At 40.2% G+C, this 21,178-nt stretch overlaps 1 protein-coding gene across 2 annotated transcripts in view; it reads right to left on the reverse strand.

Moving 5' to 3' along the window:
* CDHR1 (cadherin related family member 1) overlaps positions 1 to 21,178 on the reverse strand; it is a 68,422-nt gene that overhangs the window by 25,431 nt on the left and 21,813 nt on the right. For both annotated transcript variants that reach the window (XM_020796830.3, XM_072995071.2), the window contains exons 7-11: positions 19,431 to 19,547; positions 12,915 to 13,058; positions 8,810 to 8,888; positions 4,972 to 5,072; positions 1,751 to 1,954 (exon numbers count right to left, since the gene is read on the reverse strand). In XM_020796830.3, coding sequence (XP_020652489.3) covers positions 1,751 to 1,954; positions 4,972 to 5,072; positions 8,810 to 8,888; positions 12,915 to 13,058; positions 19,431 to 19,547 — 645 coding nt within the window. The remainder of the gene's footprint in view (positions 1 to 1,750; positions 1,955 to 4,971; positions 5,073 to 8,809; positions 8,889 to 12,914; positions 13,059 to 19,430; positions 19,548 to 21,178) is intronic.

A 21,178-nucleotide genomic window follows, 5' to 3' on the forward strand; every position in this document is an offset into this window, starting at 1 on the left:
AAAAGTATGAATTTAAAGAAGGAAAATCCATGTCTTAAAAAAGTGGGGAGAGGTCAAGAAAAGTTGGACTATACGAGTTCATTTAGGGCAACAATAGCTGAGGAGTAATGGGTTCAAGAAGAGGGAATGGAACACAGCTAGAGATTGAGCAAATATAAGTGACTACAGCATTTAAATCCACCATGAAATAGCAAGATGTCAAGAGGGGAGGTTTTTTGAAATGTGTATTAACCACATATTGTTTATGATTTACATTTATATTCTGCCTGCCCCAACCCCCATGAGAATGGTGTAAGACTTATCCTCGTAGGTCAGGACAAGATGTGACATCATTCTTCCCCTCTCTGGTATGGTTGGCAAGGATTTTCTTAAGGAGTGGGTTACAATGTTTTTGTGGGGAGAAAGAGAAAAGTTCACCATTGCACTAAATTGGCTGATTTTGGTGCAAAATGACTCCTGCACAAATTGAACACATTGTGCAAATCACCCAAAATGCGGATGGTTGCTGCTTTATTTAAGAATTTGAAGCAGGATATGGGTTATTGGCATCCTTCTTAATAGTCCTTTCTGTGAGTATATATGCTTTGGTTCTCAAAGCTGAAAGAACATGAAAGACATTTATGCCAATTGCGATGAGAGGGGAGAGAATTCTTTGTCTCACTGGCATCCGGAGCAAAGGGTTTCATAGGGTTTTAAAACTGGAAAGAGGAAACAAGAGATTGATTTCAGCTCATAAGTGAACAGCATAAATAAAAGTTGAAAAGCAATTTTTGTAAATTGTCTTAGTTCTATAGGGCTGGAAAAGGAGATATAACACAACAAAAATGACAAGTAGCATCAAAAGAAGCCAACTGTGTTTTGTTATTTTGGAAGCCTTAGCTTACCTCATAACCATAACCAACAGTTAGATTTTAATTCTTCTGCCTTCTGTGACTACCATAATAACAGTTATGAACCTGGCTGCCACAGAAACAGCCTTTGCAGGTAGCTGGTATATAGTTTAGAATGAGAATATAGCTTGGAATATAGCTTAGAATATGGTCATGTTAGCACATTGTAGCCAGCTAACATAGGCCACATGTTGATGGGTTATACTTTCCTTTCAGTAATTTCAGCTCTTTCATGTGTATTAAGCCTTAAGGTCTTAACTTTTCCTTTCAGGTTAGATCAGGTAGAAGCCAGTAGCAAGGTTTCCATAGCAACCTTTGTCATAGGTTTGTCATATATTATACTGTATTGGAGGATATTCAGTAAATGTAAAGGAATATGGTTCCTCTACTAAAATGCAGCAATGCTTGTGGCAGAGGTTATTTTTCAGAAACGATGTTTCAGTAGGGCAGAAACATTCAGGTTAGGAAATTATTAAATTAAAATAGAGTGGGGAAACACAAGCATATTACTTCCGTCCATCCATGAAGCAAATCAATGATAACACAAAAAAGAGAGGGCAGAGCCTGGTCAGACAAAGGACATAAGGTTTGCTGGACCAAGCCGAGCAGCCAGCTAGCCTAGCATTTCTTTTTTCAAAGAACACCCAGCCAGATGTTGCGCTGGGAGGCAAGCACAATAGAAGATAATGGTCTCAAACTGTCATTTATCACAGCATAGGTCACCGCCCCCAAATTTCATGGTATGCACCCCACTCTGGTCATTAGTTGCCTCTGGTCACCTGCATCTGGTTGTCAGTGCTACTTGAAATTAAAAAAAAAACTAATGGGGATGTGAAGGTGGATCAACAATACATACTGACCTGATCAGAATCGTTGACTGTAATTTTGAGGCCCCTCAGGATCTCACCTTCTGGTGGATGCTCATACATTGTGAGTTCAAATCGGTTCTGTGGCCCATTTTCCCCATAGAATGTTGGTGGGTGATTGTTGAGGTCAACAACCCTTATGGTTGCTGTGGCAAAGGCATGTGCTGCCTCTTCACTTTCCGGACTAATTTCTGAGGCCTGTAGTGAACAAGAGACAAAACTGTACTGGTTATTTCCAGCCTCCCTCCCTCCTCTCTCTTTCTCCCTCTTCTGTGTTATGTATGTTATTTTGTTGTACTCAGCTCTTCAAAGCTGCCACAAATGCTCCTGTGAGAAGAAATGCAGAAGGAGAAATCGCTGGTGCTGTTTTCCACGTGTAATTAAGAAGAGAGATAGTGGGGACTTCTGTTTCTGAGAACCAATTAACAGAGAAAACATGGAATTAAAAGAAGACAGACCTTCTGTTGTGGAGACATGTTTGCCAGATTCATGCTTGGATACTTGTTGGAATTGGGACAAATCTCCTCTACTGAGGAAAAAAAACAAGCATCCAGCGAGCAATTACAGTTTTCAAAAGGCTAGAATTCCTTGTCCAAGCAGTCACATGACACTACAGAGCAGGGGAAGGGAATATGTGGTTCTCCAGATGTTCTCAGTCTACAGCTCCCATCAGATCTAGCAAGCTTTGCCAATGGTGAGGGATAATGGGAATCTTTCCCTATCAGCTACAAATGGTGCATAAAAAAATTACAAGACTTTTAAAAAAGAAAAGCATGTTATCAGTAATATGAAAAGCCTTAAATTTAGAATACTGCTCAGATTTTTCTCCTTCAATAACTCCTCCAGGTGTATAGTCTTATGAATCTAGTTTACAAAGTAAATTTTAAGAGCATTTCCTCAGCATTCATTATCTTTGGTAATGGTGATCTCTTCAATTGTTATAGATTCGGTAATAATCTACTCTAACAATTATAGATTTAGTAATCAAAGAACTCTCATTCTAGACATAATTAAATGTGGCAAAAACAATGCCACTATTTTCTGAAACCGAACAGATGCAGTGATTTTATGTACTGTATTTATAGGTTGTTGCATTCATTTATAAAGATTTCAGTGTGTTTTTACCATGTTTCCCCAAAAATACGACAAGGTCTTATATTAATTTTTGCTCCAAAAATGCATTAGGACTTATTTTCAGCAGATGCTTTATTTTTTTCATGTACAACAATCTACATTTATTCAAATACAGTCATACAGTCATGTCATCTTCTGGTTGCTACACAATGGTGGAGGGTGGGTTTTCACTGAATTGGGGCTTATTTTTGGGGTAGGGTTCATATTACGAGCATCCTGAAAAATCATATTAGGGCTTATTTTCAGGTTAGGTCTTATTTTAGGGGAAACAGGGTATGTTTTTATGAGCTTCTTAAAGGAAAAGTGCTCAATATATTTCAGAAATATAATACTGTATAGCATGCATTCAGAGAAAACAGTTGTGACACTGAACTAGAAAGTGCTTGTGATTCCTAGTTTAGTCAACCTGGACATTATATTTTGAGAGCTTGAATAAATAACAAGATTAATGATTTTCAAAATATAATTACAGCAAGCTTAGCATTTGGGGCAATACAAAAACCAAGGGTTAAAATTTCAGTGTTAACTCTGGCCCTCTTGAATGTGCTACATTGTGGGTAAAAATGATATTTATTTTTAAAAAATAATGAAATCTGGAATTAGGAGGACTACATCACTGCATTTCTGGTCCCATCTCTTATAGTCTTTCTAGCCCAACTACCTGCTTCTTGGCCCTGTGTTGCCAAACTGGTTATTTTACAAGCCTCTTGGGTAACTCTGGAGACACTCCACTGCGAAATCAACTTGCTCCTTGCAGTGGTAGTACTGGTTTTTAGTCTCAGGCTGATCTGTAACTTGATTCTCCAACTTGCCTATTCCCCAGGAGCTATACTGATCTGTCTGGCTTGATGCCAGGCATATCTTTGTCTGTCTTCCCGGAGTTCCAGAACTTTGCCACCTGTCTTCTAACTGAAGCTCAGAAAAGTTACTTTTGGGGACCACAACATTCAGAATCCTCAAATTACCATGGCCATTGCCATGCTGGTTCAGTGATTCTGTGATCTGGCTTGGGCTTTGCTCCTGGAACCAGTTCTGGCCCATGGTTCCAAATCTTCCTTGGTTTGATGTACCGTCAGATGGTATACTGTAATATAATAGGTTCTCTTAAAATGAATATAACTGGAAAAAGAGTGCACCTTGGACACAGGTGAATAGAGTGCCTTCTGATGATATGGTGAACCACTGCTATGAGTTCCACACCATTGATTGGTAACGGACATTTATTGCTTTTACCACTCAATGTTCATTGTAAGAAGATGGTGTGCTAAGTCACAGTAACAAGGAACATCTTATAAAAGGACTCTAGGGAATGAAGCAGGAACCTCAGGATCAGAGGCTGGGTCTGAGCCTAACAAACTACCAAAGATGTATGCTTAGAGCTCTTTTCATGTGTGGGACCACACAAGGGCACAGTATACTGGACTGGCTAAGCTTGGAATAAATACTAGAAGCATATATCTAATATTTGCATTTTTATTCATTTTAATCATTGACTATAGTAACATTTTTTGCTCATGTTTGAAATATATACCTGGGCATTTTTATTTTATTTTGATAACACCTTTCTCTTAGTATAAGGACTTTTCTTAGTAAAAGGACTTTTCATGTCATTGTTCTCACCTGAAATGCACTGCAACTCTTAGAAATGTATGGACTGAAACATAAATTTCCAAGCCAAGCTATGTTCTGTTTTGGTACCAGTCTTGTGAGGTACGAAATGGATACTTTCAGGGAAATGTGAACCCAGCTGACTTATGTTCTATCACTGTCCCGTAAGAGTGCACATAAGTTTACCTATCTTGCACAGAATATTCCTGTTCAGATTTCTGTTTCTTTGCTTAAAGAGATTCAGTTTTCCACAAATAATACACCAAACCCCCTCCTCTTTTTTGAGAGAGAGGTGGCAGACATGAACCAAAAGAACTCTCTTGAAAATAATCTCAAAGCAGATTCAGTCAATATGTACCTATTTTCTACTATAGGAAGAGTGCAGTAAATTTTCAGCAATTGAAATTCTGCACAGTGTACATCCACCAGAATGAACAGGTTGAGACTAAACTTTTATTGAAGAAGACAAATACCTGAACCTTGAGTTCATATACTTCTTTCTTCAGCTGATTGGGGTTCCTAATAACAGAAATGGCTCCAGTTGTCTTATTTATTTCAAATGACCCTTCACTTCCTGTCACAAAACAGAAACACATGTGGTTAAGTCTATAGAATTTTCCATCTCCTTGAAAAAGAAAGACTTTCCTGGAAAAAAAAAGTAACATGAATGAAGGGCTTTATGCAGTACAATAATAACAACAAATCCATGCCATTAGGTCATATCCTACTTATGGCAAACTTTTCCAGGGTTTCGAAGGTACAGAGTACTGATAAGTGGTTTGCCATTACTTTTTTTTTATGTGCACAGCCCCAGAGTGCCCTCAGAAGAAGGGAATGGTAAACTACTTCAGAGTACTTTATACTAGAAAACCCTGAGAAGGATCATCATAACCCAGAATCAACATGATGGCATGTAATTTTTACTGTGCAGTATATACAGACCCATTTAATACTTTAATAATTGATTGATGTAAAACCTGTTAGTGATCCTTTGTGGGAGAGTTTCCCATTCTAGGGGGATCATGATAGGTCTGATACAGTGGAGCCTCGATTTACAGACATCCATACTTACAAAAATTTCGAGTTATGAAAAGCTCTAGATGTAAAATTTTGCTTCGACGTGAGGCCGGAGCTTCCACTTACGAAAAGAAACAGGCAGGGGAAAGGGCAGGAAATTCAAACCGTTGGTGGTGAAGAGGCTGCTTCTTCTCCCCAATGGTTTGGAAAAGGGAGGCTCAGCCTCCCAGGCTTCCAACACCACCCTGACTGCTGCGCCGGGTGCCGGTGCTTTGGAAGCCTGGGAAGCCGGCACCCGGTGCGGCAGTTGAGGCGGATTTAGAGGCGGGGAGGACAGGCAGAGGGCAGTGGGGATGGGAGGCAGAGGGTAGTGGGGACAAGAGGCAGAGGGCAGCGGGATTGGGAGGCAGAGGGCAGTGGGGATGGTATTTTATTTATGTGGGGTTTTTTTGTATTTTTTTCTTCGGCTGGATCAGATTACTTGGTTTTCAATCCATTCCTATGGGAAATGGTCCTTTGGATGCATATGGGCATGAATGGTCTACAGCAAGAACGGGGAATGAGTGACCCTCCAGGTCTTTTTGGAATCGAAATCCCATTGTCAACCATACGAAAGTTCATCGGGCCTTGTGAAAGGCTAGCAGGGCCACTATGTCACACTTCTTTCTAAGAGTGTCACTGAAGACAGTTGGAATGATTTGGCAGAATGTGTTTTCAGAGATGAGGATGCTCTTGGGTTGGGCTCTCCAGGTCATTTTGCAGGCAAACCTGCCAACACACAGTAGACCGAGTTTCTTTCTGTTGAACATCTTATGTCAGGGGTAGCATTTGCCTGACACCTCATTCTGGTCACCACTCAGGCAAAGCAGCATCTGCAATCACAGGCAAAGAAAAGCTGGATGCTTCCTGCTCCCTCTCCATTCACTGCAAATAGATTACCAATCACTGGGCAAAATTCTTTACACACCAGCATAAGGTAAAGGTACAGCAGAACGAATGCAATGTGAGTTTAATTCAATTGTGCACTCAGTTGCTCAACCATTGGCAGTACTGTAACTATTCCAGGTGCAAGCATCGAGTTGCACCTACATAGTTAGGCAATTGGATTTTGCCTGTTGATTATCTAATAAAAGCTGCCTCCATATGGGCTTAGTTGTTACATTCACACTCAACAGGTCTAGTTTGCAAAGAAGTAGCTGTGCTAGTCTGTGCAAGAATATCCGGGGCCGTCCCACAAAAACATTGTGGCTCCTTAACGGCTAACATACATCTGAGGAAGTGGACTCGACCTACAAATGCTCACATTAAAACATTGCAGTAGGATTGGTTTTCATTTTTGTTCTTATCTGGATTAACAGGCCCCATATAACAGGGACACCGATACTTCAGCAGAACTTCTATATGCCTTGAATGAAAGAAGCACTGGGCCTCAGCTCAAGCCTTGTTAGAAACTAGATGTGTAGGAAAGTCCACAAAAGAAAACAGCAGCATCATTATTCTCTCTTACTCTGTTTCCCTCACTCTCTAATTTGATGTCAATGCTCGTTTTTTAAAACTGTCCAATAACGTCTCATTTTGCTAATATCTGCAATAACTGTGACTTCATTAGAGGGCATTAGCCTCCACATTGAACACATATTGACTAATGTGGAGGGCCATTATCAAGATTCATAGGCGAGAAAAGTAAATCTTGACTACAACAGAAATCAAGTCAATAATAGTTTCAAGTGTTCATACATCATGATGCTGCCTAATTATTGTATGGAAATTGGCAATTCAGAACATGCGCCATCATGTGCTTTCTATAACAGAGTCTCTTCTGAAGTTAAATTTTACATCTGTGTTTAAAATAAAAATGTGTGTCTTAATCATATATCCAGAACAAGTGTTGAGCTCGGCTTTTACATTTGTAGGATGGAATGGGTGTGCGAAGGGTGATTAAAAAAAAACATTTATTGCAATCTTGGCTGCAATGTTAAGAACTAAACAGCAATAAGTTTTTCTATTTCATTGTTTGGGTCCATGTTACCTGTCGGAGCAACTCTCTCCAAGGTCATCCTCCTGTCCTACCAGACCTTCCCAGACAATGCTTCTCTGGGTTGTCATACTGAAGGAGGCCAGAAAATGTTTGACGAGATCAGGCTTTCTCAGAAGTGGCACCAATGCTCTGGAATCACCTCCGTGGGGAGCTATGCCTGACCCCCCCTCCCTTCCTAATTTTAGGAGGCTGCTGAAGATGCTCCTCTTTCAAGAGGCCTTCCGTGGCAGTCCCTCTCGAGTCTTCATGACCTGCACTGCTGCTCTGAAATAATGCACCATCAAGGCCTAATGTTGGCCTCTTGTAGTTTCCTGTTGATTGGTTTTATATTTTTATTTGATAGGTATTTCTTCTTTTACATGTACACCACCCAGAACAGTGTGGTGCACTTACGGGGTGGTAAATAAATAAATAAATTTTATATTTATATTGGCCAAAATCTTACTGGCCATTTAGATACGTGTAAGTTAAATCAAATAAATCACAGTGATGAACTGCCACTAATTAACAAGGTATTCGTCTCAGTCTTGGTTGTGTGCCCTTTGTGAACCTGCACCTGCAATGCAATCATCACTCCATTAATTACCGGCAATTTGCTGCAGTGACAGTTCTGCATGCATAAATTACCAATAGGATTCTGGCCCCTATATGAAATTTGTTTTATATAATTTGGAAAACCATGCACAGCCATTTCTTTATTCTTTTAAAATAAGCACTGCCTCTTCCTGCTTCATTCAGATGGAGATAGATAGATCTGCCAGGTCTCAAGATTCTGGCTGAAACTTCAGGAATTGCTCTGCTTCCCTGGTTCATCCTTGCATCTCAGAATCTGAGTCCAGGAGAACTTGCAGTTTAGCTCACTGGCAAGGAGTGGGTCATGCAAAATTATTATCATAACCAGCAGTGGTGCATTGGAAGAAAAGGAGCAGTCAGGCCTCAGGATCCAGTCAGCATACCCACTCATGCAACTTAAAGGCAAGGGGAATGCATGCGTCTCTCTTAGGAAAAGCCTGCCCTTCCTTAGGAAATCCTTCCTTGCACTAAGAGTAGCTATGATCTTCTTAAAAACTTCCTCTAATTTTACCAGATAATATGCAGGAAACAGAATTTCCAAAACCACTTTAAGAATTTGATAAAAGACCAGGTTTGTTTCCTTAGATGTTAAAAAAAAGAGAAATCATAAACAAGCTATTCTGTTAATTCAGAATCACACATGGCTTTGCTTCTAAATGTCTGCACCAACCCTACTCACTTACCATTTATAAGATGGTAATGAATATCATTAGGCTTTCCTCGGTCTCCATCAATTGCAACAACGGTGATTACCTCAGAGCCCTGGAGAAGAAAGGGAAAAAAAGCCCTATACAGTGACGACAATGAACTAAAAACAGATAATCTGTGGTTTGGAGAGGACGAAGCTCACAGCTACTCAGATCATGTTCTGCTGGTAGAGGTACCACAGATAGAAAACGTTAATCCACACCAGCACAATACAAACGTTCCTTTATATGGAGACCAGTGGCATCCAAGATGGGACACAAAGTATTAGATTGTTGACAGATACTAGTAACATAATTTATATGAACTTTTAGTTCCAAGATATTTCCAATATTATTACATTATGGGCTACTTGATAATGTTATTGCCATCTGCTATCAAGTCACGTCTGATTCATGGTGATCCTAATAGGGTTTTAAGGTATGTGAGATATTCAAGAAGTTGTTAACAACTGCTAACAGTCTGGTGAATCTCCATGAATGAGTGGGGATTTGAATTCAGGTCTCCTAAGTCCTACTCTGACACTGTTATTTACTTCTCTCCACTGGCTCTCAAAAATCTCTTTTTTGATAGGGATGCCAAATATTGTTCTCTCAAGCTCCAAAGAATAAGGCTAAGTACCCTCCTTTCTTCTCTGATGGAAAGCAATCCTGCACAAACTGTCAAACGGTGCTCAAAACATGATATTTATCTTCCTTTTCTTGCCCAAATGATGGTTAAACAGGCACCAATGACTGGACAATCATGATTTCCTTTGCATTTTGTGGGAAAGTGAATTCCATTCTTATAGCATATGAAACACTGTGGGGTTATTCCACTGCAGGTGGAATGAAACTCACTAGTGCGGTGTTCCCAACTTTGGGTCCCCTGATGTCCTTGGTCAACAACTCCCAGAAATCCTGGTGAGCATAGCTACTGGTGAAAGCTTCCAGGAGTTTTAGTCCAAGAACATCTGGGTTTGGGAACCACTGCACTAGAGGTTCCAGGAGTTGCTATAACCTCTGGAACCTTCCAACAGATCCCGATCATTTGGTTCTCATGAATTAGAACCTTTCTGTCAAAAACATTGTCTGTGAGGCATATCTTCTTTTGAGAAACCGAGGAAAAGGTCAGGAGGTCCTTTGCTTTGTTCTGAGGAGAAAATTCAACTCAGTGCAAGTCTGCGGAACAGGTATGCCCGCCCACTTTGGGAATGCTATTATTTATATCATGCTATCAATGTGGAATTGTATACAGAACACCTCCTACAACAGTCCGACTCTGGTCCTACTACCGGACAGAATGAAATGGCCACCTGAGGCCCAGTACCCTACAGGGAAGCAGCAATGGCAGCCCCTGCCAGCTCCTCTTCAGAATCCTAACCCCTGGAATTGTTTTTCTCTTAGTTACAGTTGAGTGGGGCACACCACCTTCTTTGTGCCTCCTGAAGTAAGCTGCTGCCCTCAGATGTAGTGGTAGAATCCTACGGGTGTTCACATGGGTTCTGCATAACTTGCTGTGGCTGTGGCTAACTGGCAAGACAACAGGATGCACCTATGTTGGGTGTATGACTAGGCACCCTACTATGACATCAATTAGCTGTAATCAGCTATGACAAGTGACACATACTTTACCAATAGTTTTCTGGGCATCACTGAAATGGCTCTGTTTCCAGTCTGAATGTGGTTTCTGAATGTGTAATGTGTCACAAAGGAATGTGCCATCTTATCTTTTGCCTCCTAGGCAGGAAAATTCTTTGGCCCTTCACTGAGAGACTTATAGATTAAATGTTGATGGGAGGGAGATAACACAGTCATATAAAGGAACATCAGAAATGATTGAAGAAACCACTAGCTACCCAGGTGAGTCACTATATTGATCTTTCATCCCATTTGTGGCCAAGCAGAGGTTGGAAAAGGTGGGGATGAGGGTGGGAATGTTGGAATATGAAAAAAGGAACTCTTGCATCTCCTTCTGGATCAGGGAGATACCCTACCCAAATAAATGCAGTCCTACTCATTGGGAGGGGATGGGGCAAAAGGCTGTGAGATTCACATCAGACGGTTTCCCCTGAGAAAATTTCTTGCAATTATCTGAAAAGCTTCTAAGAACATTTGAAAATAGTCAGAAGGCGCAATATAAAAACATCCCATGTCAGTGTCTAAGAAAATTATGTAAGAGATAATTTTTTTAAAAAAAATGTTGGATACGGAAAAACACAGCACCACCCACTCAACTTGCATGTTTTAATGGACCACATCTGGTTCTGTAAATAACACTGTGGCTGGCGAGTGTACTCTGTACTCTGAAGAGTTTCCTGTTATAACTGAATCAGGAAAGATGCAGCTATTTCCATCATTATAATATGATAATATTTTTTGTTATGGGTCTCGGAGTAGAGGTAATTAATGGTTAATTACCCTTGATTTCCTCAGTGGATTCCATAAAAACACAACATACTTAATAATTATGAGCCTTTCCAGATCATTGGCTAGTAGCAGCACAAGGTAAATTATTATGTTTCATAATTTTATAGCATCTTTTATTGCCAAGGATTACAAAGTGCATGAAAAACTATTCCAATATTCCCAGAAATCATTCTCTCCTGCCCTCTGACTCGGCAGGCTGCAGTGATATATGCAGTGAAATATGGTACCAGGATATTGAAATAACTACTGAACAAGGCTAAAGGTGGCAGAGGAGGGGGCCTATGTGAGCACTGGCTGAAGAACAAGCTACAGAGTTACAGAGCCTTACGATGCATTGGCCACAGTTCAGAATAGCTTTATATCTGTTTGTAGTCCTATAAGCTAAACCAGGATTAACCACATCTTACGTCCTCCTGCAGGCTGACCTCATATTTCTGCTAAGGTTACAGCTTGTTGTTGGATGTCTTGTAATGGGCTGTTAGATAAGGCGGGAAACTCCTACAAGCACCAAGTCCAGTACTGGGGAATATTTCCAGCCTTTTCATGACACTCAAAATCTGGTGCTTGAGACAGTGATCTCACCGTGCCTAATGGCAGCGACATGCCTATTAAGCTGTGAAATAGCTAAGAAGAATGAGGCCAGAATCCTACTGGTGTTTGCATAAGGTTAGTTTATTTTGCCATGGCTAATTGATGCCAGTTGGCAAGGTGCTGGAGCCTAGTCATGCATCCTGCTGCACAACCAAGATGCACACACATGTACCTCACGCCTCATCAATTAGCCACAGCAAGTTATGCAAACTTCCCATGAACACCAGAAGGATTCTGGTCAATGAGTTTCTAATACTCACGCAACCATTCAATCTCCTATATTATATAGAAGTGATATCAATTTACTATGGAGGGGCAAAAGTTTCTTTAACAATATTTTTGTCAAAACACTTATACTCCAATTGCCTATTCTGTTCTACCTCTTTTCACTGGCATCTTCTCTTTCTTAATACTTTCTTCTTTCATGACATATATTCTACCATTGCTGTCAAAGTACTTGAAAAAAAAATTAATACAGTATAAATACATTGTGGTTTTACTTAACATGGCATGACTAAACATGACTAGCAGGCAGAGCTCCAGAGATCACATATAACCTATTGGCTGGAATCCTCTTGCACAGTTAGGCAAAAGAAGTAACTCATAACAACGAATTGTTATAAGTTAAGAGATCTCTATCGGTGTTACTTACTGCACACCCAATTATGTGACTCAGCATGCAGCAGATAATGTGTACAGAGATAACTCGTGGCAATTTGCTGCTAAATGTACTCCTTTTGTGTATCTGTGTGACAGAATTTTGGCCACTGTTTTAAAAGGGAGAACATATATCACTATCCAAACTAGGTGTCCCATGGTGCCTTGAAAGCCTATCACTTCAGGGTTAGAGTGCCCATCCTCACACCATTCTAGGAGGGGCAAGGGAGGGCATAAGAAAAGTGGCAATCATCGTGTGACTGTGCACGACCATAGGCCAATTCTGTATGGGGAAAGTTACTTTCTGGTAATAGAGCTGTCAAAATAACCCATCAGGCATGGACAAGGGATGGATAAATGGTGTGTTCCATTTGTTGTAAAATTTTCATGGCTTTGGTAGGGTACATGTGACAGTAGTAATACTCACCGCCATAGTATCTTCATAGACATATCCATAATAGGGAGTGCCAACAAACATTGGAGGAGTGTCCTGAACATCTTCCACATTGATAGTGACTGTGGTTGTGGCTGAAAACACTTTGTTGTTACCACGCAACTTCCCACCGCCGTCCTAGGATGGAGAACAGTTGCGTGATCATTAGGTAGAAACTGAACTGAGCAAAAATAGCTCCTCCCCCCCTCCCAATTTTTTTCAGCTCTCCTTTTTAGAGGATTTCATTCCTTCAAAAACTACTTGGCTAAATGCCCTCCCTCCCCAGTTTCACAACTTGTCACCAGGGTAGAGAATTTCAAGCACAATCATGGGTCCAGTTTTCCTCTGGGTAATACTTTGGCTGTATTTTTGTTTTGTTTTAGATATATCCTGCTGAACCCCTGATTGATCCATTCAAAAGCAGGATTCCGCGACTGGAGGTAGATGAAGATCTACCAACATGACATGGTTTGAGTAAATAACCTTACACTTTTGAGATTATTTTCGCTTCAGCCAGTAAGTAAGTATTACCCAGTTTAATTTCTGCTGAGATTTTTTAAAATAAACCAATGACACAAAACTAGGCTCCATCTTTGCTAATATAAACGCTGGCAAGTTTCTCTTCAATTTTGTTTTCTACTTCCCAAGCAACTTCTAAGTTTCGCCTAAGGTTGGAAACAATCCAAAACCTCAATTTTATATTTTGCTCTCTCTCTCTCTCTCTCTCTCTCTCTCTCTCTCTCTCTGTGTGTGTGTGTGTGTGTGTGTAATCAACCTTTACATGTTTACAGTGCTAGATGGAACATGAGAACTGCACAATGCCTAGGGAAACCAAATCCTTTTACTGTATATAAGCACCTCATTCTCTACTCTATTTTAAGACTCCAAATTTTCATTGCCTTCAAAGCTTCCCTACCATATCTGTATCACTGAATAAGATGAAGAGGCATGAAAATCTTGAAAGCTGGCCCACAATTTTCTGCATATTTGATTGGTCTTATTAGAGATGTTGCCTGACCATGGATCCTGGTCAGACTGACTGTGAACGCCAGGTCGCCTCTCAATACTTCCTTCTTCCACTAACCTTGTATCAACTGACACTATTGTTTCATTCAGTATTAATTTAGTCCAAACCTTTGAGACAGTTCTTTTTCCACTTTTATTTCTTTAGAGAATATTTGGTGAACATCCACATCCCAATTTCATCACCAACAAAGGGCATTTAAGAGACGTCAGAAACAGTGGAGAAAGAAAGGGGAGTTACAACTGGAGAAGACCATTGTCTAGAGCCCCTGTAAAATTCAGTGAATGAGACAGCAAAGAAAAATTGCTTTTTTTTGTATTATAACTGACATGCTTCTCTAAGCCAGTAAGGGTACTACCTATGATGGCTGGGGAATTCTAAAAAAAGCAGCTGAACAATCACGTTTCCAAGCTCTAGTCTGAGATGTGATGTGATAAAAGCCTTGTCTGGAACTGCTTTCTGAAGGAATACAATATTGGGATCTTAGTACAAACAAACAACAACAAAAACCATTTTCCATAGCATTTAAATGTGATGATATAGTTTATGCAGAGGATAAAACCAAATTTATCCAGCCAGAATCCTTAAATAAAAGACTTAAGCCACTAATGTAGTGCTATTTTGGCAGTGTTGTTTCTAAGGGAAAGTAGTAACACATTAGCAGTGTCTCCGTGACACTTCCTTATGAGGTCATAATCACGGACAGAGCAGCAAAAAGTCCACATGGTCAACAGCAGGAACTGGAAGAGGATTGACTTCTGCTTGAGCTGCTGGCACAGATTAGGATTTCCAGCACTCAAGGAGCTACATGGCTAAGCAGACATCTGAGCCTCAAAGCTACATAAATCAGCAGATTATCAAGCAAAACCTTCAGTACTTACAATTACCATGTACTTTACAAAAGGGGCTGCAGAACACGGTATGTATTCCTGGGGAGACACTTACATCTCTAGGCTCTTTATGATGACTAAGGGTGCAATTGCACTCAGAAGCCAAATTAGAATTATTCTTGCTGTTAACTATGCAAGCTTTTTGTTGTTCTATCTTGAATTATGACCTCACAAGGAAGTGTCAAGGAGACTCTGTTAATGTGTTCTTATTTTTCCCTTAAAAACAGCACTGCCAAAAGTAACACCTTTAGTGAGAGATTCCACCTTGCTGTGATTTGATTCACAGACTGTTTTACATTTGAAATTGCAGTCAGTGCTCACATAGAGGTTGTGGATTGATGGACTGATTTGGGAGTTCATCATTGTAACATTCCCCCTTTATTAGGTCAATGGTTCATGTTTTGTTATGTAATGGTTCCTGCATATCCATGTTGCTGAGAGGCGGAGCCGAGAGAGATGCTATAAGAGGCGGAGTCAGAGAGTCAGGGTCAGTCAGTAAAAGTAATGGAGTCAGTAAGAGTGGAGTGTGAGAGAAGGGGACAGAGTGTGGAGTTTGGGGAATTCTGAGGAGTGATTAGAGTTAGGAGTGTATTATCAGATAGGAGATTGTTGTTAATAATAAATTGATTTAAAGAAGACATCCATGAATCTCTATCAATAAGTGTAATCAATAAACGAAAGTTATATTTAAAAGACCTTGAAGTGTGGACCTGAATCTTCCTGAAGCAATGGTGATTTAGTGATCACCTGGTGGCAGCAGTGTAAAAGAGGGGATTGTTTGCCTATATGTGCTCTGAAGCTTGACGGTCAAGCAAGGGGCACAAGGGTGAACGCCACAATTGGTGTCCAGCAGTGGGATATGAAGGAATCCAGTGAAGTCTGAGTTTGGACTCGAAGAACTCCAGTCAAGCTGGAACGGGAATTTAAATTTAAGGAACTACAGCTCAGAGCGGAGCAAGAGACCAAACAAAGGGAACTAGTAAGCAGAGATAAAGCTGAAGCTGAGGCTAGACAAATGGAAATAAGACAAAAAGAGATGGATTTTCAATTACAGATAATACAATTAGAAATTTCTGCTCCAAACAATAACCTTAACAATAACAACAATGTTGGAGGGCAAATTATCTCAAAAATTGATCTTAAGAAGTTTCCCCAATATAAAAGAGTGGACTGTCCCAAATCTTTCCGCATTGCTTTTGAGCAGGAGCAAAAACAACTAGAAATGAGGGCTGAGGAAGAGATTTTACAGCTCAGAGCTGAACTGAGAGTAAAACAGATTGAATTAACAGTCCAAAACTATAATAATAATAAATCCAATCCTCAGGGGAATCTATCAAAAACAGTTGATTATATAAAAGAATTAAGAAACTCAAATTATTCTGAGGTAAAACTTAGTGGTAGAAACTGGGAGAACAATAAGAAGTCCTTTAATAAAAATTACCTCAGCAAAACAACAGGAACATAAGGCCAGGGTAGTCTTTCCCCTAAATTGCCAAGGCCTAGCCCACCAAAGCAAGTAAATCCTGAGCCAAAGTTCATCAAATCTCCTCAGAATGAGAAAAAGAACTGTAAATGTTTTAACTGTGGCCAGCCAGGCCATTTACAATTCCAGTGTGTGTGAAATAATCCTAATACAGGGAAGAATGATAATCAAACCAAAAAGGTTTACTGTTTGAAACAAGTTGAATCCTCTGAGGGAAGCAATAAACAGAGTCCTGTTTCCATGGCCAACACAGCTTCTACTGATCTTGGGGAGGATGAGAGAAGGAATTACAAAAGTGGCAAGCCTGGTCATTTACAATACAATTGTACAAAAAACAAACCTAAAGATGTGGAGAATAATGGCCAGATCAAGAAAGCATACTGCTTGGGAACTGTGGACACCTATGAGGGAAAAATAGATTTCCAAACCCTAGAAGCAACCCAGGGATGCCCCAGTTCAGAAATAAACCATGAAGTAACAAAAATGGCTGATGAGGGCATTTTGAAAAACCTTAATGTTCCTTCCTGTAATGAGGAACTGATGGAAGATAGTACTTTGAAAGATGGTACTACACTAACCCCTGAACACCCAGAGAAATCTGTGACTGATAAAGACCAGAGATATGGAGATGGGTTGCAGTTGATAGAGCATGTTAAGAGTGCTTTTGCACTTACACTCTCACCAGGAGGCCTGGAATCTCCTACTGCAGTAGAATTGGATGCTGTAGCAGAAGGGAGCCTGGAGGGAGAGGTTTCTTTGGATACCCAGCTTAACAGTAGTGCTGAAGCTGATCTCATGCTTGTGAAAACTCCAAATAAAAATAGTTTGGTTCAGGAGCAACAGCAGGGGATTAGTTGGGTAGATTGTTTTGAGGCAGACACCAGTACACCCACTTTGTTGTCTCCTGAATACCCTGAAAGGTCTTGCCTGGGTAAGGAGCTTTTATATAAAGAAAAGTCCTTAGAGATGACAGAGTCAAGCTTGGGAAGTGCTCCTGGAAAAGAAAAGAGCTTGTATGAGGCCCAGGAAAGAGCAGTCTGTCATGAGGACCTAGTAGTAGAACTGAGAACTATAGAGGGGAGAAAATTGCTTTTGGCAGGGGCAGAACAAGTAGATCTTAAAATTTTGCAAAGCAAACCCCTACCTGACATATCCCAGAATAAAGAAACAGAATCACATAACACGTGCAGTGCATCTAAAACCAACCAATAATTAAGATTGCACTTAAAAGACCCTCGCTTGAGAAGCTTAAAGAGACCCTTGATAGTGGTTCCCCACATTGCGAAAACTTGGTGATAAAAGTACCTGTGAGTAAATGTGTGAGTGAGAAGGAGAGGGAACTGCCTATCCTTTCCCTAGCTGAGCAAGTGAAGCCCCAAGCAGGCTTAAAGCTGACGTCACTATAAAACGACCAGCAGACAACATCCTGTGGACAACCGAGTGGCTGATGACCGCCAGTTGACGGAAAAGGTTGCGGAGGAAGGAGCCAGTGGTCAACAGAGGGACTCCTGAGTGCCAGCAGTTGTGTCCAGCTGAAGGGGGCGCTAACATCCAGACCAGTCTTCAGCGCACCTGGCTACCACCGTGAGTTCACGCTCTTTATGAATGCTGTGAGCTATGGACTTGGAGAGGTGCGATGCCTTGCAGATGACTGTGGGAGTGGGCCTGTCTTGGACTTTGCAAACTTGGACTTTGCAAAAGAGACTCAGATTGTGCCTTGAAAGCCCAATGACTGATGGGGGTGGATAACTCAAGCTGATATTGTATTATAAATGTTCTGTTTGTAAATGAGATTAAAAATTGAATATCCATGGACAAAGACATGAAGAATGATACCAGGACTTTTATTATAAACTGAAATGGACTATGATTCACAGTTTAATTATTTATGTAAAAGTTTCCTCATTGTGATTTCTGTATGGTTGGTAATGTTAATGAAAAAGAATAATAAAATGTAAATGATAAGGTAAAGTATATTATTGAATATTAGTACATTGTTCAGAGTATAAGGAATGGTAATTGTTTAAAATGTTTAGAGTATAAGAAATGGTAATTGTTTAAATTGTTTAGAGTATAAGGAATGGTAATTGTTTAAAATGTTTAAAGTATAAGGAATGGTAATTGTTTAAAACATTTAGAGTAATAGGAATGGAAATTGTTATATTGAATGTGATGTTACCTACAGAACTGTTAAATGTTACATAAGTTATGCAATTGTGCCTGTTTGTTTAGGAGGAAAAATGTGTTTCCCCTCCCAAACAAACATATTTAAGGGGGGAGGTCTGAAGCGTTCCCCATTTATTAGGTCAATGGTTGATGTTTTTTTATGTAATGGTTCATGCATATTCATGTTGCTGAGAGGCGGAGCCCAGAGAGATGCTATAAGAGGTGGAGTCAGAGAGTTAGGGTCAGTCTCTGAGAGTAATGGAGTCAGTAAGAGTGGAATGTGAGAGAAGGGGACAGAGTGCAGAGTTTGGGGAATTCTGAGGTGTGATTAGATTTAGGAGTGTATTATCAGATAGAAGATTGTTGTTAATAATAAATTGATTTAAAGAAGACATTCATGAATCACTATCAATAACTGTAATCAATAAACAAAAGTTATATTTAAAAGACCTTGAAGTGTGGACCTGAATCTTCCTTAAGTAATGGTGATTTGGTAATCATCTGGTGGCAGCAGTGTAAAAGAGGGGATTGTTTGCCTATGTGTGCTCTGAGGTTTTACGGGGCACGAGGGTGAACGCCACAATCATTCATACTGCATATGATACAATTTGCATTTTAGCCCACAGTCCCAGTTCTTTCTTTCCTCTGGTCCCACCTCTGCCAATCAGATTCGGGAACTGATCAGGTGTAAATATGAGAAATAATAATAACGATGACAATAAGGTAATAAACCCCAGGAGACATCATATCCAGAGTCCCTGAGGACTGCTTTGATAGACTTGGGAAAATACTGTTGATCTAAGGATGAGAAAAGATCAGATGTTACAAACTATTCTGGGCCTCCTAGATCTTACACCATTTTTGCTATCTGCAAGGATGCCCTGTTTTGCCTTTGGACAATCTTTCCTTTAGCTGGGCAGAAGGATAGTCAGGATGATATCTAATACCTTTGCCACCACAGTAACAAAGTAAGTTCTTGATTTTTCATAGTCAAGCGTGATCCCCGTTTTGATGCGAAGCACACCGCTGTGACGATCTATAGTAAACTTATTTGTACGGATATTCTAGAAGAAAAAGAAAGACAGAGAAATGAAGTACAAATACACATGGCTTTAAGAGGTAGGTTAGACATTATACGAATGCCTCGCGGGATGAAAAATCCACAAAACGAATGGTTTTTGCGATCGCTATGGTGCCTCGCAAGACGGTTTCTTCTATAGCCGTGCTTCACAAGATGGTTTTTTTTTCAAGACCGTTGCCTCACAAGATGAAAAAAAAATCATTTGTCTTTCAAGGTTCCCATAGGAATGCATTGCAATGCATTCCTATGGGAAACTGCTTTTCACAAGACAATTTTTTCGCAAGACAGCGCTACTTGTGGAACAAATTACATTAGTCTTGCAAGGCACCACTGTATTGAGTTTTGCTTCCACCTGCTGTAAGGAGCCAACATTGTGTTTTTTACTTTGAGAGCGTAAGACATGTTGTGAAATCAAGATCTATGGACTACAAATGATAACGTTTCTATTTGGCACACTACAAAACTATGTGCCTTTTAAAAAAAAATTCAGGGGTAGGTAATACATTCATTGGGTCACTGAAATATCATAAACAAGTGAGTGCCAGAGTCATGCAGAACTCCTCTGTAGACTCAGATTTTTTTTAGCTATCTAGCCTCTGAGCTGAATGAAGCAAAGTGCAACAAGCACAGAATTCATTCTCACTGGCTGTTTTCATTGGAAATGTCACTTGTGCATCTCCCTGCAATCCACCAGCTTAGCATCCGTGACTCATTCTGCATTGCTACCTATATCTGCTACCTGAGCATAAGGCAGTGGCGTCTAAAAATGAAATGAATGTCTGGGCTACGACTAGGGTGGATCAACAGGGGTTTTGCCGCACAACACCAACATATTTTTGGGGGGGAGGAAATCTAGAGGTGAACCTACTACTGTTAGGAAAATAAATGGCAAAGTCTCCTGCACCTATTAACATTCCTTTTTTTCTTTTGAAAGTATAAATGTTCTCTTTCCTTTGGGTGGATAACACATTCTTTTCTCCCTTTTTCATGGGGAGCTTGCTCCCATGCCTCATGGAAGAGTGGGTGGGTAACCTGGAGGCCAACATGGCTAGTTACAGTTCTGAAGAATGGTGTTTTCATGGTAAACCCTAAATCCCATGATGTTTTCCATCTGTACAAGAGCCAGTCTAGGAACATTCTGGGGAAGGTAGAGGACTTCCTGTGAGGGATCCAACCAAGCAGTTACTCCAGCAAGATCCAGAGGAGCATGGTATAAACTAAAACTAATGCCCCAATGACTATGGGACCACTGAAATTTATACCCTGCTTTTCCACTAAAAGGTAGTACTCAACGTGGCTTACAATCTTTGCAAAATAAAATAAAATAAAATGAACACAAGCAAATGTAAACATGAAATTATTAAAATCAGATTAAAGTGACATTACTTACAAATTAATTTAATTGTGTACAGTTAAAACTCTGAATGCATGCAAACTGAGCATAATGATGCATAGAAGAGTAGTGATAGATTATAAACACAACATACTGTGGAGTTAGAGGGCATTCATTTAAGTATTCCCTTATCCTCCAGTAGGCTCCCTGCCATGAGCCTGTTAAATCTGGCAACCAGTCACATGACAGGGAGCCTGCCACAGGTGGGGGGGTATGTTACA

This window comes from Pogona vitticeps, chromosome 3, assembly GCF_051106095.1.
Source record: "Pogona vitticeps strain Pit_001003342236 chromosome 3, PviZW2.1, whole genome shotgun sequence".
Classification (NCBI taxonomy): domain Eukaryota; kingdom Metazoa; phylum Chordata; class Lepidosauria; order Squamata; family Agamidae; genus Pogona; species Pogona vitticeps.